Source organism: Hippopotamus amphibius, chromosome 5 (genome assembly GCF_030028045.1).
Source record: "Hippopotamus amphibius kiboko isolate mHipAmp2 chromosome 5, mHipAmp2.hap2, whole genome shotgun sequence".
Taxonomy (NCBI): Eukaryota; Metazoa; Chordata; class Mammalia; order Artiodactyla; family Hippopotamidae; genus Hippopotamus; species Hippopotamus amphibius.
This window is the reverse complement of record NC_080190.1, coordinates 167,208,703-167,235,671: the sequence shown is the minus strand read 5'-3', so window position 1 is coordinate 167,235,671 and position 26,969 is coordinate 167,208,703. Positions and strand designations below refer to the sequence as shown.

Here is a 26,969-nt window from a genome sequence, read left to right as displayed (position 1 = left end):
ATGCTTTCTGGACTTGCCCTGCTGGGGGTCCAGGGTCCTGAGCTCTCACTCCCTCTCTCCTTACCCGTAGAACTTCCTCCACTGCTGCCAGGACGCCTTCCTCCTGTGTCATCCACGCTGGAAACTTGGGAGTCATCCTTGAGGCTCTCTGCCTCCGTCTTCTCACACGGCATCTCTGTCTTCAGATCAGGCTGATTTTTCCTCCTCCATCTCTCTTAAACTCTTCCATTTTTTGGTTCCACTCTCTCACTTCAGGCCTCTAGATCTCTTGTTTACACTACTGTAGCAACCGGACAGTTGGTTCCCTGCCTCTAGTCTTATTCCTTTCAAATCTACTCTCCGTTAATTTCCAGAGTGAAAATTGTGCAGTTGGCCTGTCACCCTCTGCTTGATACCCACCAGAAACTGCATCTCCTAAAGCCACTTTCCTGATGCAGCACACGTCCTACTGTGACCTGGCTGCTGTGTCTGCCCTCTTCTCGCCTTCCACCCATCCCTGCCTTGTGCCCGCCCTCTGGGAGCAGCCTGCATCCCTCCCACTCACCATGGCGGTCCTCATTTGTGGAAGTTGATGGTTAGATGTGGGCTGCCTTATGTCTGGGAAATCCAAGAAAACCATACCATGCCCCTCCTCGGGAAGAAAGATGTTCAGGAAATGACAAATGGGAAATCAAATCATCTCTTCATTGCTGGCTGGGCTGAGCCCCAAATCCAGTGCAGACCAAGTGATTGGGCTGTGAGACTGTGAAACTTTGGGCAAATTCCTTAATCCTTTTACATTTCGGTTTCTTATCTGTGTGTAAAATGGGGACAACAGTTGTACCCCCCACATGAGGTTGTTGTGAGACTTCTAGGAACTAATGCATGCAAAACATAACTATCTGGTATGTGGTAGCTCTCAGTAAACATGAGCTAAAATAGTTATTATGTTAGATCACATTACTTAACAAATCCAGTGCAACACTGAGTTGTAGGCATGACAACAGGTTCCTGCCTTGTTTTTGATCTGTTTTCTTGTCTCACGTGCAGTACGGGACAATAGCCTGCATGTATTTTCCTCATAACTCTTGGCTAGATTCCGGCCTGAAAGCCCTTGATAAATAACTTCCCTTTGAGACGTCGCATCATTTGCTATCTGCAAAAATCTGACTTAGGAAACAAGTTTTGTGATTTAGTTTGCCTAGATAGCGTTTAATCTTTGCAGTTGATATCTTAAGTCCCCAAACTCATGTGTATTCAAGGAATCACAAATCTCTATCATTCGTTGCTGTGTCCCCAGAGTGAGAGAACAATGACTGACTCATAGCAGGAGGTCAGCAGATATATGCTTCATAAACGAAATCCCAAGATGTGCACTGTTGATAACGCAGTCAGACTCTATGCCTGGCAGTTGAAACAGGGGCGTCACCCACGCTCTTCTCTGCCTGTCTCCTGCCCTGCGTGACAGCCCCAGCAAAACTCCTTGCCGAAACGTGGCAATGCCCCACCAGTTCAAACTTGTTCTGCGTGAAAGGCCCAGATGTGGCTCAGCTACACCATTTAAGGAGAGAGGGTCCCAAGAAGTTAGGTGGTGATTGATTTCATGTGAACGGTGACGATGGCTTCAGGGGAGCAGAATAGACAGGAAGGTTTATTCTCCTAAACTCCCAGAGCCGTTCAGCAGTGCAAGGGGCTGGAGGCCTGACCTCCCTGCCTCTAACAGAGGTTGAGATCACAGAGTGTCGGAGGCTGCGGAAGGCTGTCTCGTCACAGAGGGAAGCTTGGTCAAAGTCAGTCTTTGAAAGTGTCCCTTTCAACTTTAAGAATTGAAGATTTTCATAGAAATCAGTAGGTTAGAAAGTGATTTCTCATTTGGGCTCCCCTGTACATTTTTTGGCCTATCTGCGCACATTTTGGCAGTTCTTTTCATTAGCAGTTCCACCAAGGAGTAGGCGTGGGGAATAAAAGGAGTCGAAGCTCTCACGAGGCAGTTTATCTGCTGTGCTGTAAGACGGATGGAGTTGGCTCTCGAGCCTGAAGTTACGTTTGTCAGACCATTCCTCGTTTTCATCACCCCTTCCTGCCTCCGTGCTCACTGACCACCCAGCACCGGCAGGGGAGTGTTTTTGGGTGTTTTTTTTGTGTGATTTCTGTGCAAATGCTTATGTTTGAAAAATAATTTCATAGAACTTGCTTATACGGAGATGAAAGCACTTAAAAATGTTTTAACTTTTATTTTAATCTTGCAGCTAATCATATATTGGCATTTTAGGTCTCGTATTTTCTGCTCAGTAGACAGGTGAGAAGCCTGGGGAATTTTTTGCCTTTGTTCCAGGTCCTTTTGTTTAATAAGCCCTCATAGGCCAAACCACGGGGTTCTCTTACATGCAGGACAGAAAGTGGCTTGTGCAGTGTAGCACAGAGCATCCTGTGACCACGGTGTGGTCTGGACAGAGGGTAGGGTCCCTGGGAAAGGGTTCAGAGTTCAGAGCAGGTTGGCTCACTGGAGAACCCCCGCCCCCGAGTCTTGCTCTCTGGGAACTGCCCTCCTGGGAGTCCCAGCATTTCCCTTACAGGCCAGGTCAGCTCTTTCTCTATGCTGGAGTGAGAGATGGGGGCGGGGGTGGCGGTTCTGGACATGTGTCTGAGGAAGCCTGGGCAGACTTGGTCGCTGGCTGGGTGGTAAGAGAGAAGGAAAAGTCTAGGATGACACCCAGGTTCCTGTTTTTGTGTGAATAGCTGATTCTGCAGAAAGATTAGGAGTCTGAAGTTGTGTGTTTGTTTCAGGGTGCTTCCAGAGCATCCCTGTAGGGATACCTGGAAGACCGTTGAAAATTCCTGTCTGTGGTTTGGGAGCCATCACAAGTGGATGTACGTGGATATATCAACATGTAAAAATGATCACTGGAACCACAGCAGAAGAGCAAAGCAGACCCAAGGGCAGAACCCTGGAGAAAGTCAGCATTTCACATCAGGCCTGGGAAGGAGATCTAGTAAAATAACCCAAGAAAGTTCAGAGCGAGGAGGAGAACCTGGTGACAATGATGTCACCACATTACGCGTCACGGTGGGAGGTGGCAGCCAGCTGAAGGAGGTGGGGAAGGCGGGGGGTGAGGTCTGTGGAGGCAGCTCGGGCTGTACCCACAGGAGCGGTTTGCCTGGGAGATCTGGGGGCCTGGGGGAGGGAGGGGGCAGTGTGGAGGCGGCGAGCAGGAACTGCGCTTCAAGAGGGTGGGATGGGCGGGGGCCTACGAGCAAGGAGTGGAGTGACTTAAACAGGGACCAAGTAGACGGTTTTTCTTTTCATTCTGTCCGCTCCCTCCATCTTCTCTCTTTCTCTCAATGGGGAGGCTTCAGCACATCTGTAGACCTGAAGAACCATCGAAAGAGGGGCTGATTAGAGTGTCAGAGAGAGGACTTTCCCAGCTTGGTGCACCCCCCTTCAGAGCTGAATGGTTCTGGTTTAGCTCTTCCTGGTGACCGTGGAGGAATATTGATGACCTGGACAGTTGAGGAGGTGAGGTGGACTTGAGGTCTCACCAGACACGGGGGTAATCACTGCCCACAGGCACCGTGAGCGTCATGTAAAATTGCTGATAAAGACAGTAAATGTTTGCTGTGGCATCTCAGATAACCGTTCATGTTCCATCGTTTAATTCTCACAACAGCCTTACCAGGTAGTGCATCATCCCCTTTGTACTCATGAGACGCTCAAAGCTTGGAGAGGTTTCACCCCTTGTCTGAGGTTCCATGGCCAGGCCGTGCTGATGGTCGGTTGCACCTGCCCCGTCTGAATCCCCTGCACCGTTCTGAGCACTGCTGCCCTGTGGGCCGCTCTGTGCTCCTCCATTCCTGCTGGAAGCTGCTTGTGTGACCAGATGGGCCCTGAATACAAAACTGGAATTTCTGTAGCCCCCGTGCTGTACAGCTGTGTAGCTCACAGCGCAGAGGGACACTTTGATATTGTCCTGACCAGGAGTAAGGGCCTGGAAAGGACAGGGATCCGGTTGTATATCCATCGCCTGGCCGATGGACGTGTCTCATGGTGCCCCCAAGAGGCCTGAGCAGGCACCCCTCCCCCCACCACTCTGCGCGTCCCCGCAGCACTGCACGATGGCAGATGAGGCTCTACCAACAGTCCATTGGTGCCCTGAGCCTGAAAGAGCCTCGTCTTGCCCAGGCAGGGAGGTTGGAATTCGATTTCATCAGGCAGATTTCCCTAATGGTGGACAGCGATGTATATATGCACATGCTTGCAGGTAAATACTGTGGAGGAGCACCATTTGGTTAAAGAAGCAAATGCATCAGGGAGTTAATGGTAAGGGGAGATGCTTGAATGGCATTCACTTAAAAAGGAAAGGTGATAGATTCCTGTGTTGCTTTTTGTTATTTTCTTCTTGAGCAAGAACTGCAAATTTCTTCTTGAGGAAGAACTGCAAATTTCTTCTTGAACAAGAGCAACAAAGACAAGAAATGAGAGCAGCCTCATTTAGCAGAGACCCCTCCTACTCTGGAGACACCTGCCCAGTCACTTGGACGGTCCCTGCAGAGGCAGGACTCAGCCCCAGGTGTGCGTCTTTTCCTGGAGCATTTTCCAGGGGGCGGCAGGTCTTCCAGGAAGCGGACCCTCACAGATGGGAGAGTCGTGGAGGGGGACCGGGGGGAGTTGGGTTTCTTTCTTCTCGTGGGTGTGCGATCGTGTGGGGGATGGCCTGGCCCTAACCCTCCTCCTTGTCCCTGCAGCCTTTCCGCTGCGCCCACTGCCATTACTCATGCAACATCTCCGGCTCCCTGAAGCGGCACTACAACCGGAAGCACCCCAACGAGGAGTACAGCAACGTGGGCACTGGGGAGCTGGCGGCCGAGGCACTCATCCAGCAAGGTAGGCGACGGCTGCCCCTGTGCTGCATGGTCCGGCCCCGCGGGGCAGCGCTGCCACCTCCCGCAGCGCAGCCCTGATCCCTGCACCGTCCCCATCATCACTGTCGTCGTCCTCCTCCTCCTCCTCACTGTTTACATCTTGGTACTTATGCCAGGATTGTATGACAGGCACCTTAGTGAACATCTTAAATGAACAAAGCTGATAACCCACGGATTTTACCACCCTTCCCATAATGTTCATTTATCAGTACAGTCGTCCCTCGGTATCTGCGGGGCATCAGTTCCAGGACCCTCACGGATACCGCCATCCAAGGATGCTCAAGCCCCTTGTGTAAAACGGCAGAGAACAGTCAGTGTCGGTGTCTGCGCCCCACGTCGGATGCGGGATGGGGAACGTGAAGGGCTGACTGTATTTATTGCCTCTGTCCTTGGTCCACGCACACATTTTGCACAAATGAGAGTTCATGGCTTCACTTTCTTTACTTAATGCTGATGAACACACATTTTATTTTCCTTTGGTACACTGTCTTCCTACTTTAATTTCCACAGGCTTTTTTGCAATACAGCATCAAGTGGGAGCACCCCGCTTTATTTAACTGTGCTCATGTTGTTGAACACTTTAGGGTTTCCAGATTTTTCTTTTTTTGCAATTATAAGTAATGCTATACTAATCACATTTATAGGTGGGATTCTTTAGATTATCCAAAAATATTTACTGAGTGCTCAGATTACTTATTCATCCTGAAAAGGAAAAACTAAAGGGCATGGATGAAAACTTCTAATATTGAAAAGTTTGGGGGGTTTTTGCTCCTTTTTTCAATAAATAATCACATTCCCACTTGAGAGGGTCTAGCTCACGTGCTGTTGCCACACAGAGAAAAGCTGTTGTATTTATATCTGCACTTCGGTAATTCAGCTGAGAAATGATTGCAGTGTGCTGTGTGTCCGTTGCTGCTCTTTCCTGAATCCTGTGACTCTTTGAAGCTGAAGACCGTTTTAGAAATCTGCTCCTGTAAACAGAGCTGTGGGATTGTAAACTCGGCTGCAGCTGGGGCTGTTCTGAGTTTTCTGATGCAGCGTGAAGTTCTGCTTGCTGTAATCGCCGTGAAAGGCATCTTAATGTAAAACAAACAAATTGACTGTATCCTTCAGCACTTTCGGTGACAGGGCTGATGTACGGAAATAGATGAGCAGCAGAAAAAGCTAGGGATAATTTTAAGCCATCCATCTGGGGTAACGGGAGCGTGTGCCTGGCCTTGGCTTGAATGGCAGTTTCATCAACCTGGATGGCAGGGAGGTGCAGTGCCATCCGGGCAGGTTACCTCCTCTCTACCTGAGGCCTGCACCTCGTGTGGAATTCATAGCAGCCATCTCACGTGAGTGTGGGGAGGATGAAACGAGAACACTCGAGTGTCTGGCACTCAATACATTTTCATTCCTTTCTTTTGTGTTTCTTTTATTTTCCAAAAATGTGCCAGTACTTCTAGAGCCGGTGCATCATTTTTGATGACCCCCCTGTCCAGGAATCACCGAGGAGAGGATGAATTGCCGTAGAGTCACAGTAAATAATTGGAGTAGTGGGCTAGCGATTCGTTTTAACATCCTTCACACTCTTGGGTTGGATTGGCAGGAAATAGACGTTTACTGTGGCTGTTGGGACAGGCATGGGATCTGATTGATGACACTGTTGTAGCTCCGTGCTTCCAAACTTTCATCCTTGCCTTGCAGAAAATGTGCTGAGGTCAAGCTGCTTCGTGCCCTAAGTTTTAACTTAACTTTCTAGGACTCTCACTTGGCCATTCCCTAACTGGGTCTGGGTTTTGTTTCTAATCTTTTCAGGGCTGTTTTTGGCCTTCTTGTGTGTGTGTGTGTGTGTGTGTGTTTATTTCTTTATTTGTCCTGTGTCCTGTTCAAGAGACACATTGCAGAAGGAAACAACTAAATGTCTCTTGGCTTGTAGGAGACATTGTGCCATTGTGTTTTGGCAGCAAAACAGTCTCTGAAATCAGAGAGCTGATTGAGTGTGAGTGTAGCACAGAGATCTCCAGAGCACACAGCCCTCACCGTCCTGATGTCTGGGAGAGGGAAGGAGAGAGGGGGAAAGTGGGACAGGATAAAATGGCTGTGTTTGGAAATGCTGAGTCATTTGGTACCACTTGAATTTTTCACTTTCTTTTGATTAATTGCATGTAATTCTCCCCATCCCACTTGGTTTTATTGTCCTCTTCTACTCACTTCTCAAAAAATATCTTTGTGGGACTTCATAATTTCTTATTTTGAGATAGAGGAATATGTGTTAAAATGATGACATAATAAAAAAACCACAAATAAAATGCAGGGACTCCTCGTTCGTCAGCTGTGTGTACAGTGACGCAGTGACCCAGGCAGAGCCATCGGTTGCTGGGAAGGGCTCTGCTGCCCCCACACTCAGGGGTTTGGGGAGGGTGTCTGTGCACAGCTGTAGGGGAGAAGGGCTGAAAGGCTGAGGTTTCTGTTCTGTGTAGCTTCTCCGTGGTGTTTTCCGTGGGGTTTGGGTCATTTTCAGGGAGCTCTGGAATGGGGGCTGCTGGGGCACCTACCCGTCGTGTTCTGTAAATGTTTAGCAGCTGGCTCTCCCGGGGTGGGGGAGCGGGGATGGGGTGGGGGTGGATACCTGATTTGTAACATTTGCCAGTTTCTGTGCCATAAATATTTCCACCTGGGCCAATTTTAAGCTTCCAGTGTGATGTCACTGAGCTGGTGCTGGCAGCTCCAGCACACCTCTGTTCTGGGGGCACAGGTGCCACTGCCAACAGCGTGCCAGCTGGGCCCCAGCAGGAGGCACCGATTCCCTGGGGCTCTGGTACTTTTCGGCAGTTAGACTTGTCCTGAATGCTATGTAAATGTTTTATTCCCTGCTCGTGTTTTATGCACTTCTGATATTTTGAAAGCAGATCAGACGGTCTCTTGTTTATTCCTCTCAGCCCATCACTTGTTCATTAATGTGGATTCGCGGCGTTTTCCCACAAAAATACACCTTTTCATGTTCTCTCACATCAGTGGGCCCGCCCCTTTCCTCCTTTTAAAACGTCCCTGATGAAGCTAGCCCAGGAGCTGGCTCACTAAATCCAGGCTGTGAGAGGCACCCGATGCTCTGCTGCTAGGCGTCACATGTCTCAGCTCGTTCCCGGAGCTCACGCTGGGGTACGGATGGGGCTCAGCGGGCTGGTCCTTTTCCCGTGACCTCAAGGCCCTCCTTCAAGCCTCTCCTGCTGTTGGCACAACGCAGGGTTGGGAGCACAGACCCTGTAGTCGGGTCTGTGATCACTGTAGCCTGAATCAGTTACTTAACTTCGCTGGTTATCAGGTTGCAAAGATTAGATGTTATTCTCGAAGATCCCAGCCACTGCCTGACGTGTAACAAGTGCCTGGTAAATGGTTCAAGTTCCCTATCGTGTTTACTCCCATAGCCCTCCTTCAGGGTGTAGCTCGAGCTCCTCGTGTGCCCCACACTGTGCGAGGCACTGGGATGCAGTGGCGTCTGTTGTCGTTCCTGCCTGGGTTGGATATGAAGGCTGGACAGCTCCTCCATCTTCTGATCCTCCAACAGACAGTACGTGTTCCTTTGAGCAGGCCCCGTGTTGCTCACAGGAGGGAAATCCGCTGCTTCTCCCGGATTGTAACCCTTATCTCAGGCCCCCCCATTCTAGGGGGTCATTGAGGAGGGGGTAGGTAATTGAGATAAGGAAAGACGTGAGGAAGAGGGCCAGGAGAAGGCTTAACCTGTGGCATCTGCTAAAATCTTTGCATTATTTTGAACAACTGTGTTAGAAGAGTGTAAATATGTGTTCACCCGTACCATAGAGGTATATTCATATCTTAGTGTTTTCACACCAGATTCAAGGAAAATAGTATAGAAGAAAATCTAGAAACTATCAGCTAACCCAAAGTCCTTTATTTAATTTTTGGAAATTTTTATTTTAAAAGTGTTTTTATCAGGGCCCAGATCCCATACATTATTGGCAGAAATCATTCCCATTTTAAAATGAGGAAACTCGGGGAGGGAAAAGGACCAGCCCCGGCCACAGAGTGAGCAGGTGGTCAAGCCAGGCCGGGGTCCTGATCCAGAGTCTGGCTTCTCACCACGGATGGGCTGACATCCCCTGAAGTGAGTCTCAAGTCTGCACTTGTTGAGGAGGAGGAGGAGCAGCGAGGGAGGAGGAGGAAGAGGGGGAGCTGGGGAGGAGAAGGAGGAAGAGGAGGAGCGGGGGAAGAGGAGGAGGAAGAGGGAGAGGCATGGTCCTGTCAGGGTACTGACTGGTTCACATTTGCTGGTCATCACGTGAGGATGTGTTGAAAGGTTACACACACGGGAATGGTTTACTTTTTCTTATGTCTTTGCCTCCATGTCTAGTTGCTACCCTGAGCCAAGGCTGACTCTGGGACCTCTCTCTCTTTCCAGCCCTCCCCTCGTTGTCCAGAGGATCTCAGATCCCAGAATTTTGAGGGGTGTGTGAGGGGACATGGGGGAGACCTTGCTTAAGCTCCGTTTAGCAAGTCCTCACTGGGGTTTGGAACTTCAGCCTGGCTCATAGTCAGATGCACTTTGTTCTCCCCCTGCAGTATTTCCCCAAGTCCAATTCCATATTTCACCTATTAATAAAATCAGATTACTGTGTATCTACTTTCCTTTGATAATTAAGCTGCTTTTGGTCCAGTTATCCTTGAGTGCCTGGATTAGTTTCTTATTGCTGCTGTGATAAATAACCATACACTTGGTGGTGGTAAAGACAACACAGATTTATCATCTCACCGTTCTGAAGGTCAGGAGTTCAAGATGGGTCTCACAGGCTAAAGTCAGGTTTGCTAACAAGTCTGTGTTCCTTCTGGAATCTCTGGGGGAGGATCCGTTTTCTCACCTTTTCCAGCTTCTCGAGGCTGCGCACATTCCTGGCCCGTGCTCCTGCCTCCACCTCCAAAGCCAGCAGTCTTTCTCAGGTCATGTCGCTGGGACTTGCTCAGCCACCCCCTTTTTAGAAGGACCCTGGTGATACACGAGGCCCATCTGGATAGGCCAGAATAATCCCCCCATCTCAGGATCCTTTGCCATGGGAGGTCACATATTCACGTGTGTCAGGGATTAGGTTGTGAATATCTTTGGGGGGCCCTTATTCTGCTGACCTTGCTGCCTTTTATGAGGATATAAGCTTTAGCATTTTCACCTGCGTAGAGGAGAAAACCATGACCTGAGAATTTAAGAAAGTGGTTCCGAGTCACGTGAGCAAGTGCCAGATCAGGTCTCCCGACTGTCCACCAGTGTCCCATGCTGCTCTGGGAGTTATATTATTGAAAATGAAATTGAATTTTCAATAATGTCAGCCACCGCAAAGGAGTGCAAATAGTTTAATGTTCGAAATTCCTCCAGAATATATTGCATTCCAAAAAGAACAAAGGATGCATGATGGAGTTTTAAAATTGCTCCTGAAATTCTATCCTTTGGCCTGGTTCGTCTCTCCTTAGGAGGAAATTGCGAGTTGGGAGTGGGGGGGTTGGGGGAGGGTTGTGGTTTTTATGGTGAGCACTTGATATCAATGCTGCAAGGGAATTCACCACGTCTCCCTGTGACCTTTACTGAGTGTTGCCTAAGCATTTAATGAATTGAAATGGAAATTAATTTTTCTTAGCTTTAATGTCAGTTAACTGGCACAGTTACTCATTCGGTCTAGATTACATATTTCCATTCGTTGTTCTTTAATTAAAGCCACTGTGGCAAAGGTGGAAGTTTTAATTAATGTGGGGGCATTCTCATATTAATTTTAATTTAAACATCATATAAGGATGTTTTTCTCCTTAAATTAGTTTGCGTTAAAGAATAGCCCAGAAGGAATCTAATTTCATTTTAAAGCCTAAATTTAACCTTAGGTAGTTTGCTTGTGTTCATTGCCTCATATGAAGTCTTTATAGAAGCAACGTCAGCTTAACCAAAAGAAAAGGTAGTGGTTTGGAGGATTTTAAAAGATGATTGTAGGAAAATATGCCATTTTAGATGATTAATGAGTGATAACAAAGAAGGTTAAAAACTAAGCTTAATTATCCTCTGGGCGAGAAAGAACAAGCCCAGTTGATTTTGCCTAAAAAAAGAATGCACTGTGTTTGAGTTTCAGAAAACAAGCATCTGTTTGAGCTGCCTTTTGTGTAGAATGTTCTGGAAGTTCAGAATTTGGTGTTTGTCGTAGTCTTTGTGCTGACTCTGTCCCCTGTCTCTGTTGGACCAGCTGTGCTCTCCTGTGCCCCCAGCGCAGGAGGCCAGAGGTCTGAGGGGCTGTGCTCTCGGCCACCTGGGTTGGCCTCCATTCCTGCTCATGACTGTTTAGGGAATCGCCCACCCCCTCAGGTGATAGACAAGAAACCCCGGTTACAGAACAGTGCTGTCTAAGAGTCACTGGCGTGGAATTGGCTCAGAAGAGCTAGCACATCCTAACTGCATCTAGGAAAAGCTTAAATTATGTGATGTGTCCCATGAGATTTGTCTGGTTCTTATATAATTTGTTAAGACAGCCCGTCCTCAGGACGGAATTCCTTGACTCTCTCCTTAGTGCCCTAGTGAACAAGAGGTAAATAGTGATGCTGGGAGAGCACAGGGGAGCACAGCAGGTCCAGCAGAGACGGGACCGAGTCAGCAGACAGACTGACAACAGCGGTGTCCTGAGCAGGGAAGGAGCTTGTGAATGCAAAAGACAGAGAAGGGCGAGGATGGGGGGGAAGGGGAGGGGACAGGGCTGGAGAAGGCGGCAGGGACCAGGCCCCTGGGGTCACAGGTCACAGCAAGCAGCTGGGATGTTATTCTGGGTGTGAGGGAAAGGCGGTGGAAGGGCTTACACCTGTGAGAGATGTGATTTTGAGCTTTTAAGACCAGTCTGTGTGCTGGGTGGAGCGCAGAACCAACAGTGGCTGCGGGGAGAGCAGTTAGGGGCCCGTTGGCCCCATCTCACTGCCCTGACCCGCTTGGTGCAGCCCTGAGGGTGCCAGCACTTCGCCCGACTCTGGCCTGCTCAAGGCCTGGTAGATTTGGAGGCCTGATGCTGGGACTGCAGTTAGCCTCCTGAGGGCTAGAGTTTACTTCTGAAAGCACAACCTGATAAATCACTTTGCTGTAACCTGAAACTAACACGACATTGTAAATCAACTATGCTTCAGATAAACACACAAACAAACAAGTGACTTTTGTCCAGCTCCTAATTTAGTTGCTGCTTCTGATATAATTTTAGAAAAATAGTCTTTGTGTGACTCTGGTTTTTTTTTTGTTTTTTGTTTTTTTATCCTAGAGTTTTATATTCTCTTAATTAAAGCATCCAGATACTACCTAGAACGTGTAAAATTTAATCAGTTAAATAAATAGTGACATTTCAGGATGTGACCAGCTTTTTAATTTGTCCTTTACTGGGATATTCACATAGGAATTTATACCACTGGCTCCACTTCTCATGTGAGGGAGACTGAGAATATGGCTCTTGGTCTTAGTGTTTTGGGACAAAGGAGACTGAGAAAAGCACCCATTGTTCTTCAGTTATTTTTTGCTTTCCAAATTTTTTATTTTCGAATAAAAACATGAAAAAGTTTTAAGCTGCTTATCCACTTGGCCAAGGGACATATGTTACTCATCTTAATTCTCTCTGGCACCTAAAATATTAAGTGTGTATTAGGTTCACTGCAAATTCTCATTCAATAAATGAAAAGAAATGCATTAAGTTTTAAAATCTTTACCATGAAAAACACATACACCATTGCTATTCTGTTTAATATTAAGGTAAGCGTGGATTGAAAGTAAGTGCTGGAGACAAAAACATACGTTCCTTAGATCTGCGGCGTTTGCCTGGAAGGCAGAGCCTGTGTGCTGTGCATGCTCTTTTTCACCTTGTCTGTGCTTTCAGGTGGCTTGAAGTGTCCCGTGTGCAGCTTCGTTTACGGCACCAAATGGGAGTTCAACAGGCACTTGAAGAACAAGCACGGCCTGAAGTTGGTGGAGAACGAAGGAGACCCCAAGTGGGAGGTACTTTTTAAAGCACGGTGTTGATCGTGACTTTCCAAAACACAGGTGACAAGCCAGCCAAGCCCGGTGCCGTTCCTCAAGGCAGTGGGTTTTCTGGTTGGGAAACTTGGAAATCTTTTCAAACCCTGTGTCATATCTGAGGGCTCCCGCTGGGTGAGATCCAGGCCAGGCCACGTGGCTTCTTACTCTGGGCTGCGCTTAGGCTGGTTTGTGAATGTCTGTGTGGGGCTCAGTGATATTTTCACTGCTGCTGTCACGAATCTGGGGTTTCCGGAATTGCATCTGGAAGAAGAATGCACGACCAGGCATATGTTGCCGGTCCTCAGCCGGAGAACAGGGAAGGGCCCCGTTTGCTGGTTCTAGGTCCTCTTCTCCCTCTGCCAGAGGCACGTGCTCCTACCTGTCACCTTTGTTTCCCCCTCAAGTGTTGGAACCAGTCTCCTGGCTGAATTCTATAAAAGCCAGTAGCTGTATTTTAAAAACCAGTAGCTGTTTCTCTTTTCAAGTACCAGGGGTCACTACCAAATTGCAGTTTACTTTAGGCAGGGTTTCTCAAACTCAGTCCTGCCGAAATTGGGATCTGGATAACTCTTCGCTGTAGGGGGCTGTGCTGTGCATTTTAGGATGTTTAGTAGCATCACTGACCTCTACCCACTAGGAGCCGCTGGCATCCCCAGTTTTGAAAACCAGACTATCGCAGACACTGCCAGTGTCCCTCCCCACGAGTCAGAATCACCCCCAGTTGAGAACCACTTCTTAAGAATTTTCTAGGGCATCAGAGTATCCAGTGGGCTTAGTCCAGTTAAGAGTAAGGGCTCTGAAACAAATCTAACAATGTGTGAAAAAAAATAATACATCACGACAATGTAAGGATTATTCCAGAACGCAAGGGAAGGGTTGTCCAGTGGGAGGGAACGTGTTAACGTGTTAGTGTAATACATCATCATAATAGAACTCGGGAGAAGAATGAGTCTCTTTGTTTTTGGCAGGGTGGGGGGGTGGGGGGGCGGTGCTGCACCACGCAGCATGTGGGGCTCTTAGTTCCCTGACCAGGGATTGAACCGGTGCCCCCTGTAGTGGGAGCACGGAGTCTTAACCCCTGGACCGCCAGGAACGTAGGGAGAAAAGTGAAATGATCATCTTCATAGATGCAGGAATTTGACAAAATTCAGCATCCACTGATTAAAAACAATAAAGTAGAATTTGATGAATACATCTTTAAGATGAAAAGCAAAATATATGCATTTTGGTCCAAAAGCTGGCATCTTAGGCTAGGGGGTTTCTCGTTAGAGTTGGGAGCAAGATGAGGGTGCCCCGAGGCTCTGGTCTTTAACATCGCATAGGAGGCCTCAGCTGGTGTGTTGGACAAGGCAGAGTAAATAGAGACGTAAGAATCAGAAGGGGAGAAATAAATATCTGTCTGTAGATACAGGATTATGTTTTTGAAAATCTAAAAGAATGAGTGAAAATCTACTACAGATAATAAGCAGCATATTAAAACATCAATATACAGTAATCAATGGCTTATATAGAGAGAGAGCCTAGAGCAAGAGGAAGAGATATTTAAATGTAAAAGAAGAGATCTTTTACAAATACCAGAAGAAAATACAAGTGAATTCATTTATAAATTGAGAGTGTGAATAGAACTTTCCTAACTATAACTCAAAATCCAGATTCAATTAGGTAAAACACTGAAAAAAATTGACCACATGAAAAAAATTTTAAAACTCTTATGTAAAAGAACTCATAAAATAGAGGGGCAAATGATAAAAAAAGATTTTCAGTCATGTCATAGAAAAAAAGGTGACTATCTTTACATCATAAAAGGCTTCTGGAAATACTGATGAAAAAGATCAGCGTCTCAATGGGCAAGAGATAAGAAAGGTTCCTAGAAAAAGAAGTGCAAATGACTTTGAACATCTGAACCGTGGTCAACCTCACATGTAATAAATGTAATTAAAACTGGACAGAGGTAGAATTTCTTTCCTATTAGACTGGCAAGAATCCACAAGTTGGAAATCATCTCTGCTGGAGAGACGAGAGGAATGTGCATTCTCATACGTTGCTGGTGGGGCTGCAGAGCGGCCTGACCTTTGTGAAGGGGGATTTAGCAATATCTGCCAAATTACACGTGCATTTCTTTTTCCATTAACTAAACAATCCCATCGTTAGAAAACTATCCCAAAGTTATACTGACAAAGATGAGAAAAGGCGTCTGCGCAAGGCTATTTTTTACAGCACTGCTATATATTATATGTAGGTAGATTGTGTGTGTGTGTGTGTGTGTGTGTGTGTGTGTGTGTGTGTGCGCACCAATAGATTGATGCAGAAATAATTCCAGATATGTGTGTATACATGGTTAGTATACATAACATGTATTTCTCAGCTCTTTATGCTTAGAGGGCCTAGAAGCAGTGACGCCCCACTGGCAGTGAGCACACTAGTATCCAGATCTTGGTTTCTAACAGGACTCTCCAAGAAAAGGAAGCAGGGTCCCTTTGAAAAGTGGTTGATCCAGGGCTGAGGCAGAAATGATGTAAGATGATGCTGGAGCATTTTGCAGTACTAGAAAGTAACAACATGCTCCGCAAAATGAGATGGAGGCATGTCAAAAGGACGCATGAGAACAACCCCAGAAGTTCCTGATGGCCAAAGCTGGGACAATTTGAGTAACAAAATAAATAGTGACAGTATTGGACCAAAACTCAAAGAATAAAATAAATATCTATGCATCCATACTTTATAAATAAATGATTGAATAAATGGTGGGGAAGGAGCAGTTCTTCCCCACAGAAGAATTCTGATTAATAAATGTTGAAAGAATGAGAAGACCACAGTAATAATTGCAGCAGGCAAGATCCATTGAGGAATGCTGGAATTAGTAGACAGAAGTTTAAGGAGAAATACAATATTTATGCAGCCTCAAAATATCTCCCCCTAAATAATTATTAATTATAGAGGGAAAAGTAGTAACATTGCAGTGGAGACACCTGGCAGCCACCACCGTAACCACGTGACCGAGGTCAGCATCCTCAGGAGTAAGGCACAGCGACTTCATCTGCCTCCTAATATGATGTGATCAGAAGGGCAGTCACCTCGTGGTGCGCTTCAGAAACCCCTCAACCTACCCCTAATCATCAGCAACCATCAGATGTCCCCAGACGGTGTGATGACGTGGGTGGTCAGACCAGCTCTCCTCAGAGTGTCTGAAGAACTGTCAGAGGTTGGAGGAGACTTAGGAGATGTGGCTGCTCAGTGCACTGTGGGATCCTGGACTGGATCTTGCAACAGAAAAAGGACAGCAGTGAAAGGGCCAGTGGGGTCTGGTCAGAGCCTGGAGTTTCGTTAATACGTCAATACGTGGTTTGATCATTGTACCGTGGTTATGTCACAGGTCAGCGTTAGAGGAAGCAGGATGGAAGGTATGTGGGAACTCTCTGTATTCTTTTTGGAACTCTTTTGTAAATCTAAAATTACTTCAAAATAAAATAGTTTATAAAAAGGGAGGAAATCACAGGTAGAAAAGGCAGGCAGATAAGATTGAGAGAACAGGAGAGAAACTAAACTTGTCTTAGCAGACCCACTGTGTAGATTTGACTCTGAAAACCATGGCAATATTTTATGTAATAATAAAAACAAAACTAAGCTTTAAAAAGCAAACCCTAAAAATTGAGAATGGGATGAAATAAAGTATCTGTTTGTATATCGAAACGATGGCAGAACTACTTAGAGAAGAACTATTTCAAGAGACTTTAAGACAGAAATTTGATTGTCCCTCCCTAGTGGGATATAACCTAAGGGCAAAAGAACTGCAAAAAAGTATTGTTTTCACATACTCCACTGTCGGTAGTGGGGTTGATATTGTTACTCTGAGGCTGTTGTTAGTATTTATAGACTGGAGGGAAGCACATCACGTGTGTTTAAATCCATGAGTTTATAACGATACTGGGGGAAAACTCCTTAGTCACCTTTGTAGGATATCAGGGAATCAACTCTACTTTGATGAATAGAACTCTATTTTGGTAAATAAAGGCTCAGAATCAAACAGTTTTTCTACTTCATCTAAATAAACTATATCTCAGAATAACTGAATGTTTGAGGAGAGACATTTCTTTTTATAGAAGTATTCGAGCTAACAAATGAAGACTTACAGTCTTGCTGTTTTGCAACCCTCCACTGATGTCATGGGTCTGGCGATGACCCTCGGTCTCCTGCCAACACGGCAAAAACAGAGACACTCAGGCATGGAGCGTCTTTTGAGGGAAGTACTCAATGTGACTGTGGAGCCTTCCTGCCAGAAAGGGAACTGATACCTGATTAAGCGTCTGCATCTGACTACCAATTTACAGGAAATACAGCAGACAAGGGAACACATTCAGTGAGTCCATGGTGATGCAGTCAGCAAAATCCAGACTGTTGGAAACTCTGAAGGCAAACGACCACTTTTCCCAACAGAACTATAAGCAGGGGAGAAAGTAGAATGGAGGGAGAGCTTATCAATACAAGTCTTAGGAGACTTTTATCAGTCAGAGCTAATACGTGGATTTCAATAACTTCCTTAAATATGATTTATAGAACAAGTTGTGAAAAAATGAGGTAATTGGGGAAATCAGAACACCACTTAGACATGTGAAGGTATTAAGGAGTTACTGTTAAGTGTTTTGAGTGTGACAGTGGTGTTGTAGTTATGGTTTGAAAGAGTTTTATCTTTTAGAGATGCCTTCTAAATATTTATAGTAAATTGATACGACATCCACATTTGCTTCAAAATCAAAGGGCAGTTGTGTGGAGTGCATGGGGACATAGGCGAAACATAGGGACATAGGCCATGAGTTGGTGATTGTGTGTGCGGGTGGTTCACCTTGTGTAGCGGTCTTGTGTATGTTTGACATTTTCTACTAGAAAATTTAAGGAGTATGTATTTTGGAGCTTGACAGACTTAACTTTGAATCCTGGCTCTTCCTATAAACATTTTGACCTTGAGCCATTATTTATTTAACCTCTGAGGCCTCCACGTTCTTATCTATACAGTGAGGCAGTGATACCCAAGAGGTCAAAAGGATTGAGCAACACCACATGTAAAATGCTGGGGTTACTGTCTGGTACCCAGCAGGCCTGCAGGAAGTGGCACCAACATCCACATGGCATCGTCATCTGTGGGAAACAGTCAGTCCTCTGGTGTTTCACGTTCATACTTGTGAGGATTTGCTCTCTAGTAACACACAGCCATTGGAATGCCAGTTCCCGATGTAGAATGCAATCTCTCCTGACCAGTTGCTGCTTTAGTTAGCGGAGTCATGCCCCCTTCTCTGAAGGCCTCGCTTCTTAAAGACCCCGACGCTTTCAGCAGAGCTGTGACTTGATGAAAATAGTTGACACAAAGCCATGTTCTAGACTCCAGAAGTGAGACAGTAGAGAGAGCAGCCAAGAAGCTGGGCGGGGGGGTGGTCCCAAGTGATGACAAGCTGCCTGTTCTAGCAGTTGGGCTGTCGCCAGGCTCCCAGGAATGCCCTGTAAAGCACCGTCCTTCCCACAGGTGGTTATTGCAAAGAGCACCCCAAAGAGGGGAAGCGAAGCCATTCCATGCCCGTCCTGTTCATCACAGGCTAAGCCATTCCTCGGATCCAATCAGGGTTGGCCGATATGTTGCTTAATGGTACTTAGAAGGAAATATGTTTCTTTCTGTTCCTTTATGCGTTCATCAGATATTTACTGGGTGTCTACTAAAGGTCAGGGTGAACGTGACCCCTTGGCTGTAAAAGAACAATCCCATTCTGTTCTGAACCTGTGTGAGTAGGTGATAAATGCTTACAGAGCATGATCACTTTGGCTCCTATGCATTGTATGTAAAACCTTCTTTATTGGTAACATTCATGCTTCCTGCCTTACAGTTCTAGAAAGAGGTAATTATCAATATCTAGTTTTTGTGAAAATTCCGTCCCACCTCTTCTCTCCTTAGGTATGAGATACCTGTGTCATTTAGCTTGTCCTACTCTCATGAGTCCTCATTTTGCACAGATGTATTTCCTCTGGTCAGCTGTATCTATCATATCATTCCTATAAAAATAAGAGCGACGAGAGTAGCTAAGATTTGCTGAGATCTTGCTCTGTGCCGGGACCCGTGCTGTAAGCTTGTCGGGTGTTATGTGGTTACCCGTCCTCTCCTCCCTTCCACCATCCCCACTGCTGTGTCTTCCCCTCGGCCTCATGGCAGGAGGCCCCAGGCCTTCCTGCACACGGGAGATTAGGGCAGTGGGAGGAGCAGAGGAGACAGGAGAGGAGCACACACGAGAATCTCCACACGTGTCTCGTTGCTAAGTATGAACAGCATACTCTGTTCCCTGTGCAAGAATGGATGGCAGGAAGCTTTCCACCGAAGTGGGTTTTAAAAAGTCCTGGCACTTGCAAAGAGACGTTTTCTCTTCGGGAAGTAGGTTTTTATTGGAGCACTGATTTCTTAGGGGCAAAGCGAATGAGCTGCTGCAAAAGCATTGCTTGTGTGCCTTTGTTTTGTCTTAATCCATCATCCTGGGACTTCTGGGTAACAGGGGATCTTCTAGGAGGTCACATCGATGATACTGTGTTTTTGTTTAGCCAGCAACAGAAACTCCGGAGGAGCCCTCCACCCAGTACCTGCACATCACGGAAGCCGAAGAGGACGTCCAGGGCACGCGGGCTGCGGTGGCCGCGCTCCAGGACCTGAGATACACCTCGGAGAGTGGTGAGCGCTCCCCGCCCCCCTCTGCCGCCTTAGAGCTGGTCTCTGATGGACACGCTGAATGGAGGCATTTGCGAATGAATGCTGTCCATTGGCTGGTCTCCTTCAGCCGCGCTCTGACTGCAGGAGTGGTCCCCTTGTCGGGCTTGGAGGCAGATCTCGCGCCGTGTTCTAGAACAGAGCCACAGCCAAGGTGGTGCCACCCATCAGTGCTGCCCGACGTCCGCATGTATTAGCACCTCTCCGAACAGGGAGAAGCAGGTCTCACTGTCCTCACGGCACAGACGCGGAAGGTCGCCTCCTTGTACGCGGTTGGCTGAGGATCGACCACTTGTTGGGTGTCAGAGCTGGTCTTGGAATCGAGGCCCCCTGACGTCTTGTTGGCACTGCCCACCTCCCAGTTCTCCTGAAAAGCCCCCAGTCAGGATGCTTCTGTCAGATATCACCATTTTCAAATGTTGGATCAATTTTAAAAGACAATCCACTGTGCAGGTCTAGTGATGATCGGGGCATTGTGCTTAGAAATCTTGTTAACACTCTTTTCAAAGTAGGAACAGAACACAAGGGTGTCATGTACCACAGCCCTCTGTGTATTTGGGGAGACAGAGGTAGAGCACGTGGGACTAGAGGAAGCATTAGGTGAAGTCAGATGGTGATAGGAGATGGGACGTTGCCACTTCACCCAGCTCTTACATCCCTAAACCCCAGGTTGTAAGAAGGGTGTTCAGAAAACTCCTTTGGGCCGGTCACTTCGGGAAAGATTCGTGGCCAGTGCTGTGCTCACAGCCCGCTGAGCTGGGGGAATCGGGAGACAGCTGTGCAGCCTGTGAGAGCGGCAGGCTCTGCAGATGGACCATCCAGGTCCCAGCCGGTAGCGCAGTTCCCAGAGCTGAAGCCAAGTCCTGATGTGTGTTTCCTTCCTGCACGTCCAGCGACTTCAGCGGTTGCTGAAGCCCTGCCAGGACAGACTGTCTGTCTTCATCTTCCATGAACACGTGCTCACCCACTCCTGTGCTCGCTCACTCGCTCCTGCAGGCTCTCGGCGTCTCCTCCTGGCTCTTAGGACACAGTGCAGACTGCAGCTCGGCAGCTGAGCCGCCTGCTCTAGGTCCTGGCCTCCCTGCACTGCGTCTCCGGCCACCTAGGAGCTGTGCCCTCTGGGGCCACACTCTGCTGTTCTCAGCACCAGCTGCGTTTCTCACCCACAGGCTACTGCGCTCTCTGGGGCCTGGTCTGGTCCCCTCCCCACACAGCGCTTTTTCTGGCAAAGGCATCTTCATCTTCAGTATTCAGATTGCATGTCGTCTCCCGGGAGCCCACCTGACTTTCCTGCAGAGCTCCCCCGTCGCGCCCCTGCTGTGGAAGCGGCCAGGGCTGTCGAGCTTTCTTACAGTCCGTCTCAGGCGCCTGTGAGCCCTGGAAGGAGAGGGGGAGGCGGCATTAGGTCATGGTCTGTATCTCACTGGGAACCATGGTCGTGGCTGACAGTTTGGGCTTGATAAATGGTCATTGTGGGAGTAAATGAGTGAGGAATTAAAATCTTATTTCAGTACCTTTTTTTTTTTTTTTTTTTTTTTTGGTAAATGTTTTGTTTAGTGTTTGGGTGTTTAGAGTGGTTGGCTGTAAGGCATAGTTGCAACCTCCTCCCCCTTACGGAGAGAAAGAGTGTGTGTGTGTGTGTGTGAGTGTCTGTAGGGGTGTGTGTGTCTATGTAGGGTTGTATGTGTAGGTGTGTGTAGGGGATGCTAGGCTGGTGCGTGGTGAACAGGTGCTGATGTCATCGCCTCAGTCGCATGCTGCATCCTACCCTCTGTGTAGAACACGGTGAATCCCCTTCTCTCATCCCTTACTGATTCACGTTGGAACGTGGCCCACAGATAGCTATCCAGGAGGATGCAGACATTGGTGGAGACGTCATTGTATTATGCTAACCTGGACATCAGGCAGTAATTTCCCTTGTAGTAAATTAATGGTCAGGGTCAGAGCGTCGTGTTCCTGAGAGTCACAGATGGCCAAGCAGATGGTGAGAGCAGGCGGGGCTCACTCAGTAGCTGCCCTGATGACATGGATTCCAGTCTTTTGAGATGATTAAAAGAGATCCCAAGCTTACATTGGTTTAGAATCCTAAAGCCCGCCGGCTTGATAACTGAGACAGCCTGGGGCATCCTGCCCGCGGCCTGTGTCATTCATCGGGCACCCGCTCACTGACCACCGACCATGTCTGTGCTCGAGGGAAACCAGCTCTGCGGTTTGACATCATAGCTGAGAGAGTTCTGTTTTGAGAGGCAGTCAGTCCTGTATCAACAAGTTTGGATTCAGGACATCTGGGCTCGAGCCCTGGTTTTGTGACGTAACTGACCCAATGGCCCAAGGCAAGTCTCTTCCATTTTTTTTGCAGTGATGTGACTAATCTGTAAAATGGGGACAGTACATCACAATGTCATCTCCTCACAGGGTGTTTGGAGTTTTGAGATGTTCTTTTGGAGAGTGTGTTGTAAGCTGAAAGTACTGTACGCGGTATTTCTGTGGTCACAGTGAGTGCTTGCTGAGAACCCGAGCATCCCTGGGGAGGGCACCACCCGAGAATGGCCTCTGTTAAGGGCCGCTTTTGCACTCATTGACCTTCACCGCCTGTGGCCTTGACTGTCTCCTGTGTGCTTCTTCCTGGTAAGGTGACCGACTTGACCCCACGGCTGTCAACATCCTCCAGCAGATCATCGAGCTGGGCACCGAGACCCATGACGCCACCGCCGTTGCCTCGGTGGTCGCCATGGCACCAGGGACGGTGACTGTCGTGAAGCAGGTAGGACCCTCTTCTGTGCCTTAAATGCTGGCTCCTCTCGCTGCTGCACACCCTCTGTCTCCCCTGCCCTCTTAGGTTTTCAGGTGGAAGTTGGGATGAAATCGGTCTAGTCTTATGCATTTTCTTATTCTTATTATGGGATTGTGTCTGCAGTAGCACCGTATGTGGGGCTGTGTGGTAGGGGAAAGGTGTAGTATGTTCCAAAACGTTCTGGAAACTTTATTCATTTCCTTTCAATGAAAGGAATGCCAGAGTGAAACAGGCATGATGTGGACACGTTTGGACACGTCTGTGGTCAAACGCAGCCTTGGTGCCTAAGGCCCGAGTCAGTGGAGCGAGGAGACTGTGGGGACAGCCAGAAGAGGCCAGTAGGGTTTCCCAGAGGACTGGCCTTTTTAAATATTAAACATCACCTGATGGAATCAGCACAGGGTGACTGAACTATACTGATAGGAAGAAGATGGCCAGTATATGAATAAATGTTGCTGTAGTTAATCATCCTATTGTTTGGTTCATTTCCTCTCCTTCTGACCTCAGTGGAGACTTTACCGTCTGTTAGGTTGCGGCGTGTGTGATAATCAGATCATCCTTTGTATCTGTCTCTGCCTTTATCTCTACTGTCTCCTGCTTCATTGTACAAAAGATTTAAGCTGGCTTACACAAATACTTTAAAAAACCCCAAGAACAACTGTAAGCACATCAGAACCAGGGCAGACCCAGGTGTAGAGTTTAGAGTCAAAGTTCAAGTTCATGAAGGAGGTTGAATTGCAGAGCGTAGAGTTTTACATGGTTATCCTTTCTTTTAGTTGTTCACTCAGTTAGTGTTTAGTCAGTGCTTGCAGTGTTCTCATTGCTGGGGTTCCAGGAGAGAACCCATGTCTGCCATCACAGTGGTTACTCTCGTGGGAAAAAGATAAAATAAATGAAACAGAAAGGATGTCAGTGATGAACAAGGGCAGTGGAGCAAAGTAAAAGGAGAAAAGGGGGAGGGGGCATGGGCCGAGGAGTGGGGGTTGGGGCTGTTGTAAAAGGGGTCGTTAGGGCAGGTCTCTGCCGTTTGCTCAGAGACCTGGGAGAGGTGGGTGTTACCAGAACGATCCAAGTTCTGCTGTGCATTTGGTGCTGAATCTGATAATAAAGAACAAGAAGGATGTAAAGCAATTATATTCCAATGAAAATAAAAAAAAAAGAACAAGAAGGAAATGTGAAACAGTTAACAGCAGAAGAGGTAAGTTTTTCTGGGCAAATAACAAATAATTTTTTAATGCGGCCCTTTCATCCCTGAGTAATGTGTCCCTGGTGACCTGCCTTTGGTGACTCGGTGGACTTCCCAATGTTGTCTCCATGCCTGTCCCCCAGGTGTGTCCAGGCCACAGTGCACAGCATGAAATTCAGGCTAAGCAATTCCTGCGGGATTAGTACATGAGGTTCAGCTCTGGATTTCTGGACCCATAGACAAGACTTAGTGCATCTAGATGAATGTTTGGACCTTGTGTTCTGGAAAGCCTCCTCCATTACTATGCTTTCTGTCAACGAGACCCTGGACAGAAGTTGGATAGCACAGTAGGAGTTTGATGTTTCAGGCTGCAGGGGCCTGGTATTCTGCATTGTTTGGGAACAGATTCATACAGCTCTAGGCCAAACAGTCTTTCAGCTCTTCTTTGTATTTATTAGATTGCAATCTTTTGATTGTCATATAAATCTCCTCTGAAACTCCTTTGTGATGTGTGGAGTTCTGCGCTAGACCTGGCACTTCAGGAAGGGTATCTGGAGGACTTTGGATGTTCTGCACATGCCAAATCCTTTAGAGAATTGCAGGGAGGCACCACCGATTGTGACTTGCATCTTCCTTCTAGGAACTGGATTGATTTGCTGCTACTTAGAGACGTGATTTATTGCACATCGCAGGCGATGCGGTGAGAGACGAGGTTGCGGGTGTAGGTTACAGCTTAGATGTGCTCCCAGGCGTTAGGGTGACAGCATGACGAAGGATAAGGCAGGTAAGCCTCCGGTGCAGCCAGTGTAAACAGGTGTAATGTGTTCGCAGTGGCAGAAAACAGGGGCACCCTTCAGTCTCTTGGTTTGGTTTATTTTATTTTATTTTTTAAGCTCTTTATTGGAACATAATTGCTTTACACTGTCGTGCCAGTTTTTGCTGTATTCTTGGTTTATTGAAAACACAAGGCTAAGAGAAGTGTCATTGTTTAACACAGTCTTGAGTAACTGCACTTGGAAATGTCCCTGAGGACGTGTGTCCTAGTCCTTATCCTGTCCACTGGTTGGCATTTGGTTCACCGAGGCTGTTGATAAATGACGGATGGGAGACTGGATGGAAGGACCGAGGGGCGGGAGATGTCAGACGCCCACTCCGATGGCAAAAGTTGCACGGTGTCAGGTTCTGCTAGGGGAAGGAATGCCCTCTGGATTCAGTTGTCTTATTTAAATTTAAATATAGCTGTTTTTATTAGAAGAATACATTGGTTTAAACCTTTTTTCTTTTAATTGAACTGTGGTTTAGGATTTTTCAGTAGAGAAAAATGAGTGTGCTTAGGCCACTCAGATGTGGACGCTGGTGCACCTGGTGGGAAGCAGTAACGTCCCCCCTTCGCCCTCCGGGGAGCCCTTGATGTTGGGGACTTCACCTTTCTCTAGCTCAAGATCTCACACATAGTAGTTGCTCAGTAAATGTTTATCACGTAGGATGGAGTACACTGTGGCCTTTGTGTTTTGATTCTCTAATTATATCCTGTGGAAAAAATAGCAAGAACACATTGTCATCAAGTAGGTACTATATATTATAGAAAAAAATGATTTTAAATTACTATTGGATAGCATATTTTGAGATCTTTTCGAAGATTCCTATTTTATACACATGCGCGCATGCCCGCGCGCGCGCACACACACACACACACACACACACACATATTCCAAAGGGCCAAAAATAAATTCCGGGTTTTATGTGAATTCATTCTGGATGCTTAAAAATTTCGAGATTTCTTTCCCATATAAAAAATTAGTTATATGCTCTGTTTATAATTTTTTTCATGATATATTAATGTAAATTGAAAAGAATCTCACACATCAAAGTTTATCTGTGGTAACTGAAAGTTTTTTATTTATCTTCAGCATTTAGGGGTTTTCAGTTTCTGGGATGAAAATACTAACAAGCCTGGTGGGTAGGCTGAGGCGGTTGGAAAGCTAAGAGCTGAGAAAAAACTGTTTCTTAGCTTGTTTTCTTCTTAATTTTTAATGAGACATGGGAAAGACTTGGCCCATAATTCAGACCATTTAAATTTTCAGTTGGAGACAGAAATGAGTCTTCAATGATTTCCCATCACTTCTCTCTTCCCCAAGTGTCAGCATTAAAAATAGATTCATAGGGATGGAGCTTTTGGAAACGTTCAGAAAGAAGAAACCTTGCCTGTGCCTCCCCAGCCTGGCCCGAGGAGTCACGTGACGGTTCTGACTGCCGCTACTTGGGGGTTTGTAAAGACCAGTTTCATTAAATAAATCTTTTTTTTTCTTTAAAATTTTTTGTGCTTTAGGGTTTTATGACGAGGAAACATATTTGATTAATAAAGCTGCCTAAGTAGGTTGAATGTAAGACCTGCCAGCAGAGGGGAAATATCATCACCAGCATCTCGGAGTCAGCATTAGTTATTTAGAGGAAAAGAAGGACCTATGAAAATAACAAACACCGTCACCATTGCCTCATGGCTTAAATCACTCTTTGCGGTCCTTGTGGGTTAAAATTTATTTTAGAGACTGAACTGAAAGTGACATCTTCCTGGGAATTCCCAGCGTCCATTTAGCAGACATCCACTGCACAGCCTCCCTGGGGGCGTCGGTTTCCTATTGCAGCTGCAGCAAATCACCCCAAACTCAGTGGCTTAAAATGGCACAAATTTCTGATCTTACAGTTCTGGAGGTCAGAAGTCTGAAATGGGCTTCACTGGGCTAAAATCAAAGCGTGGACAGCTGCCTTCCTTCTGGGAAGGATTCCTTTCTTGCTTTTTCCGGCCCTGGGGGCACCCAGCATTCCTTGACTGTGGGTTCCCTTTATCCATCTCCAAAGCCAGGGGAGGCAGACCGGGCTCTTCCCACATCCGTCTCTCTGACCTCTGCCTCTGTCGTCACATGACTCTCTCTGAGTCTGAGCCACCTCCTCCCTCCTGTAAGGACCCCGCGCCTACCTTGGCCCACTTGGATAATCCAGGTTCTTCCGTTTAGTCACAGAACCCAAGCAGTGAGTCTGCACTGAGCAGTCCTGCCAGCTCAGCGTTCAGCAGAACAGCTTGTAGCTGTCCAAGACCATGGCTCACACTGGCCATGGTGTCCGGGGTCTGGGCCCACCAGCCCGCAGCTGCACTCAGGGTATTTGTCTGTGAATATTAAGGAGACGTTGTCCTTTTAAGTCCTTTTAAGAAGGCCAGGATGACTCAGTAGGTTACCCTTAGATAATTCAAGGACTTTGTGAGTGAAAACTCGAGAGCTGTTTATGACCACCGATGGTCCCCTCTGCAGCCGGTGGCAGAGCTGGGGACACTGTAGGGTGTAAC

At 47.1% G+C, this 26,969-nt stretch overlaps 1 protein-coding gene across 2 annotated transcripts in view; it reads left to right on the top strand.

Annotated features, from left to right (window-relative positions):
* ZFAT (zinc finger and AT-hook domain containing) overlaps positions 1-26,969 on the top strand; it is a 174,830-nt gene that overhangs the window by 130,026 nt on the left and 17,835 nt on the right. For both annotated transcript variants that reach the window (XM_057737087.1, XM_057737088.1), the window contains 4 exons: positions 4,723-4,861; positions 12,771-12,889; positions 19,484-19,610; positions 22,280-22,410. In XM_057737087.1, coding sequence (XP_057593070.1) covers positions 4,723-4,861; positions 12,771-12,889; positions 19,484-19,610; positions 22,280-22,410 — 516 coding nt within the window. The remainder of the gene's footprint in view (positions 1-4,722; positions 4,862-12,770; positions 12,890-19,483; positions 19,611-22,279; positions 22,411-26,969) is intronic.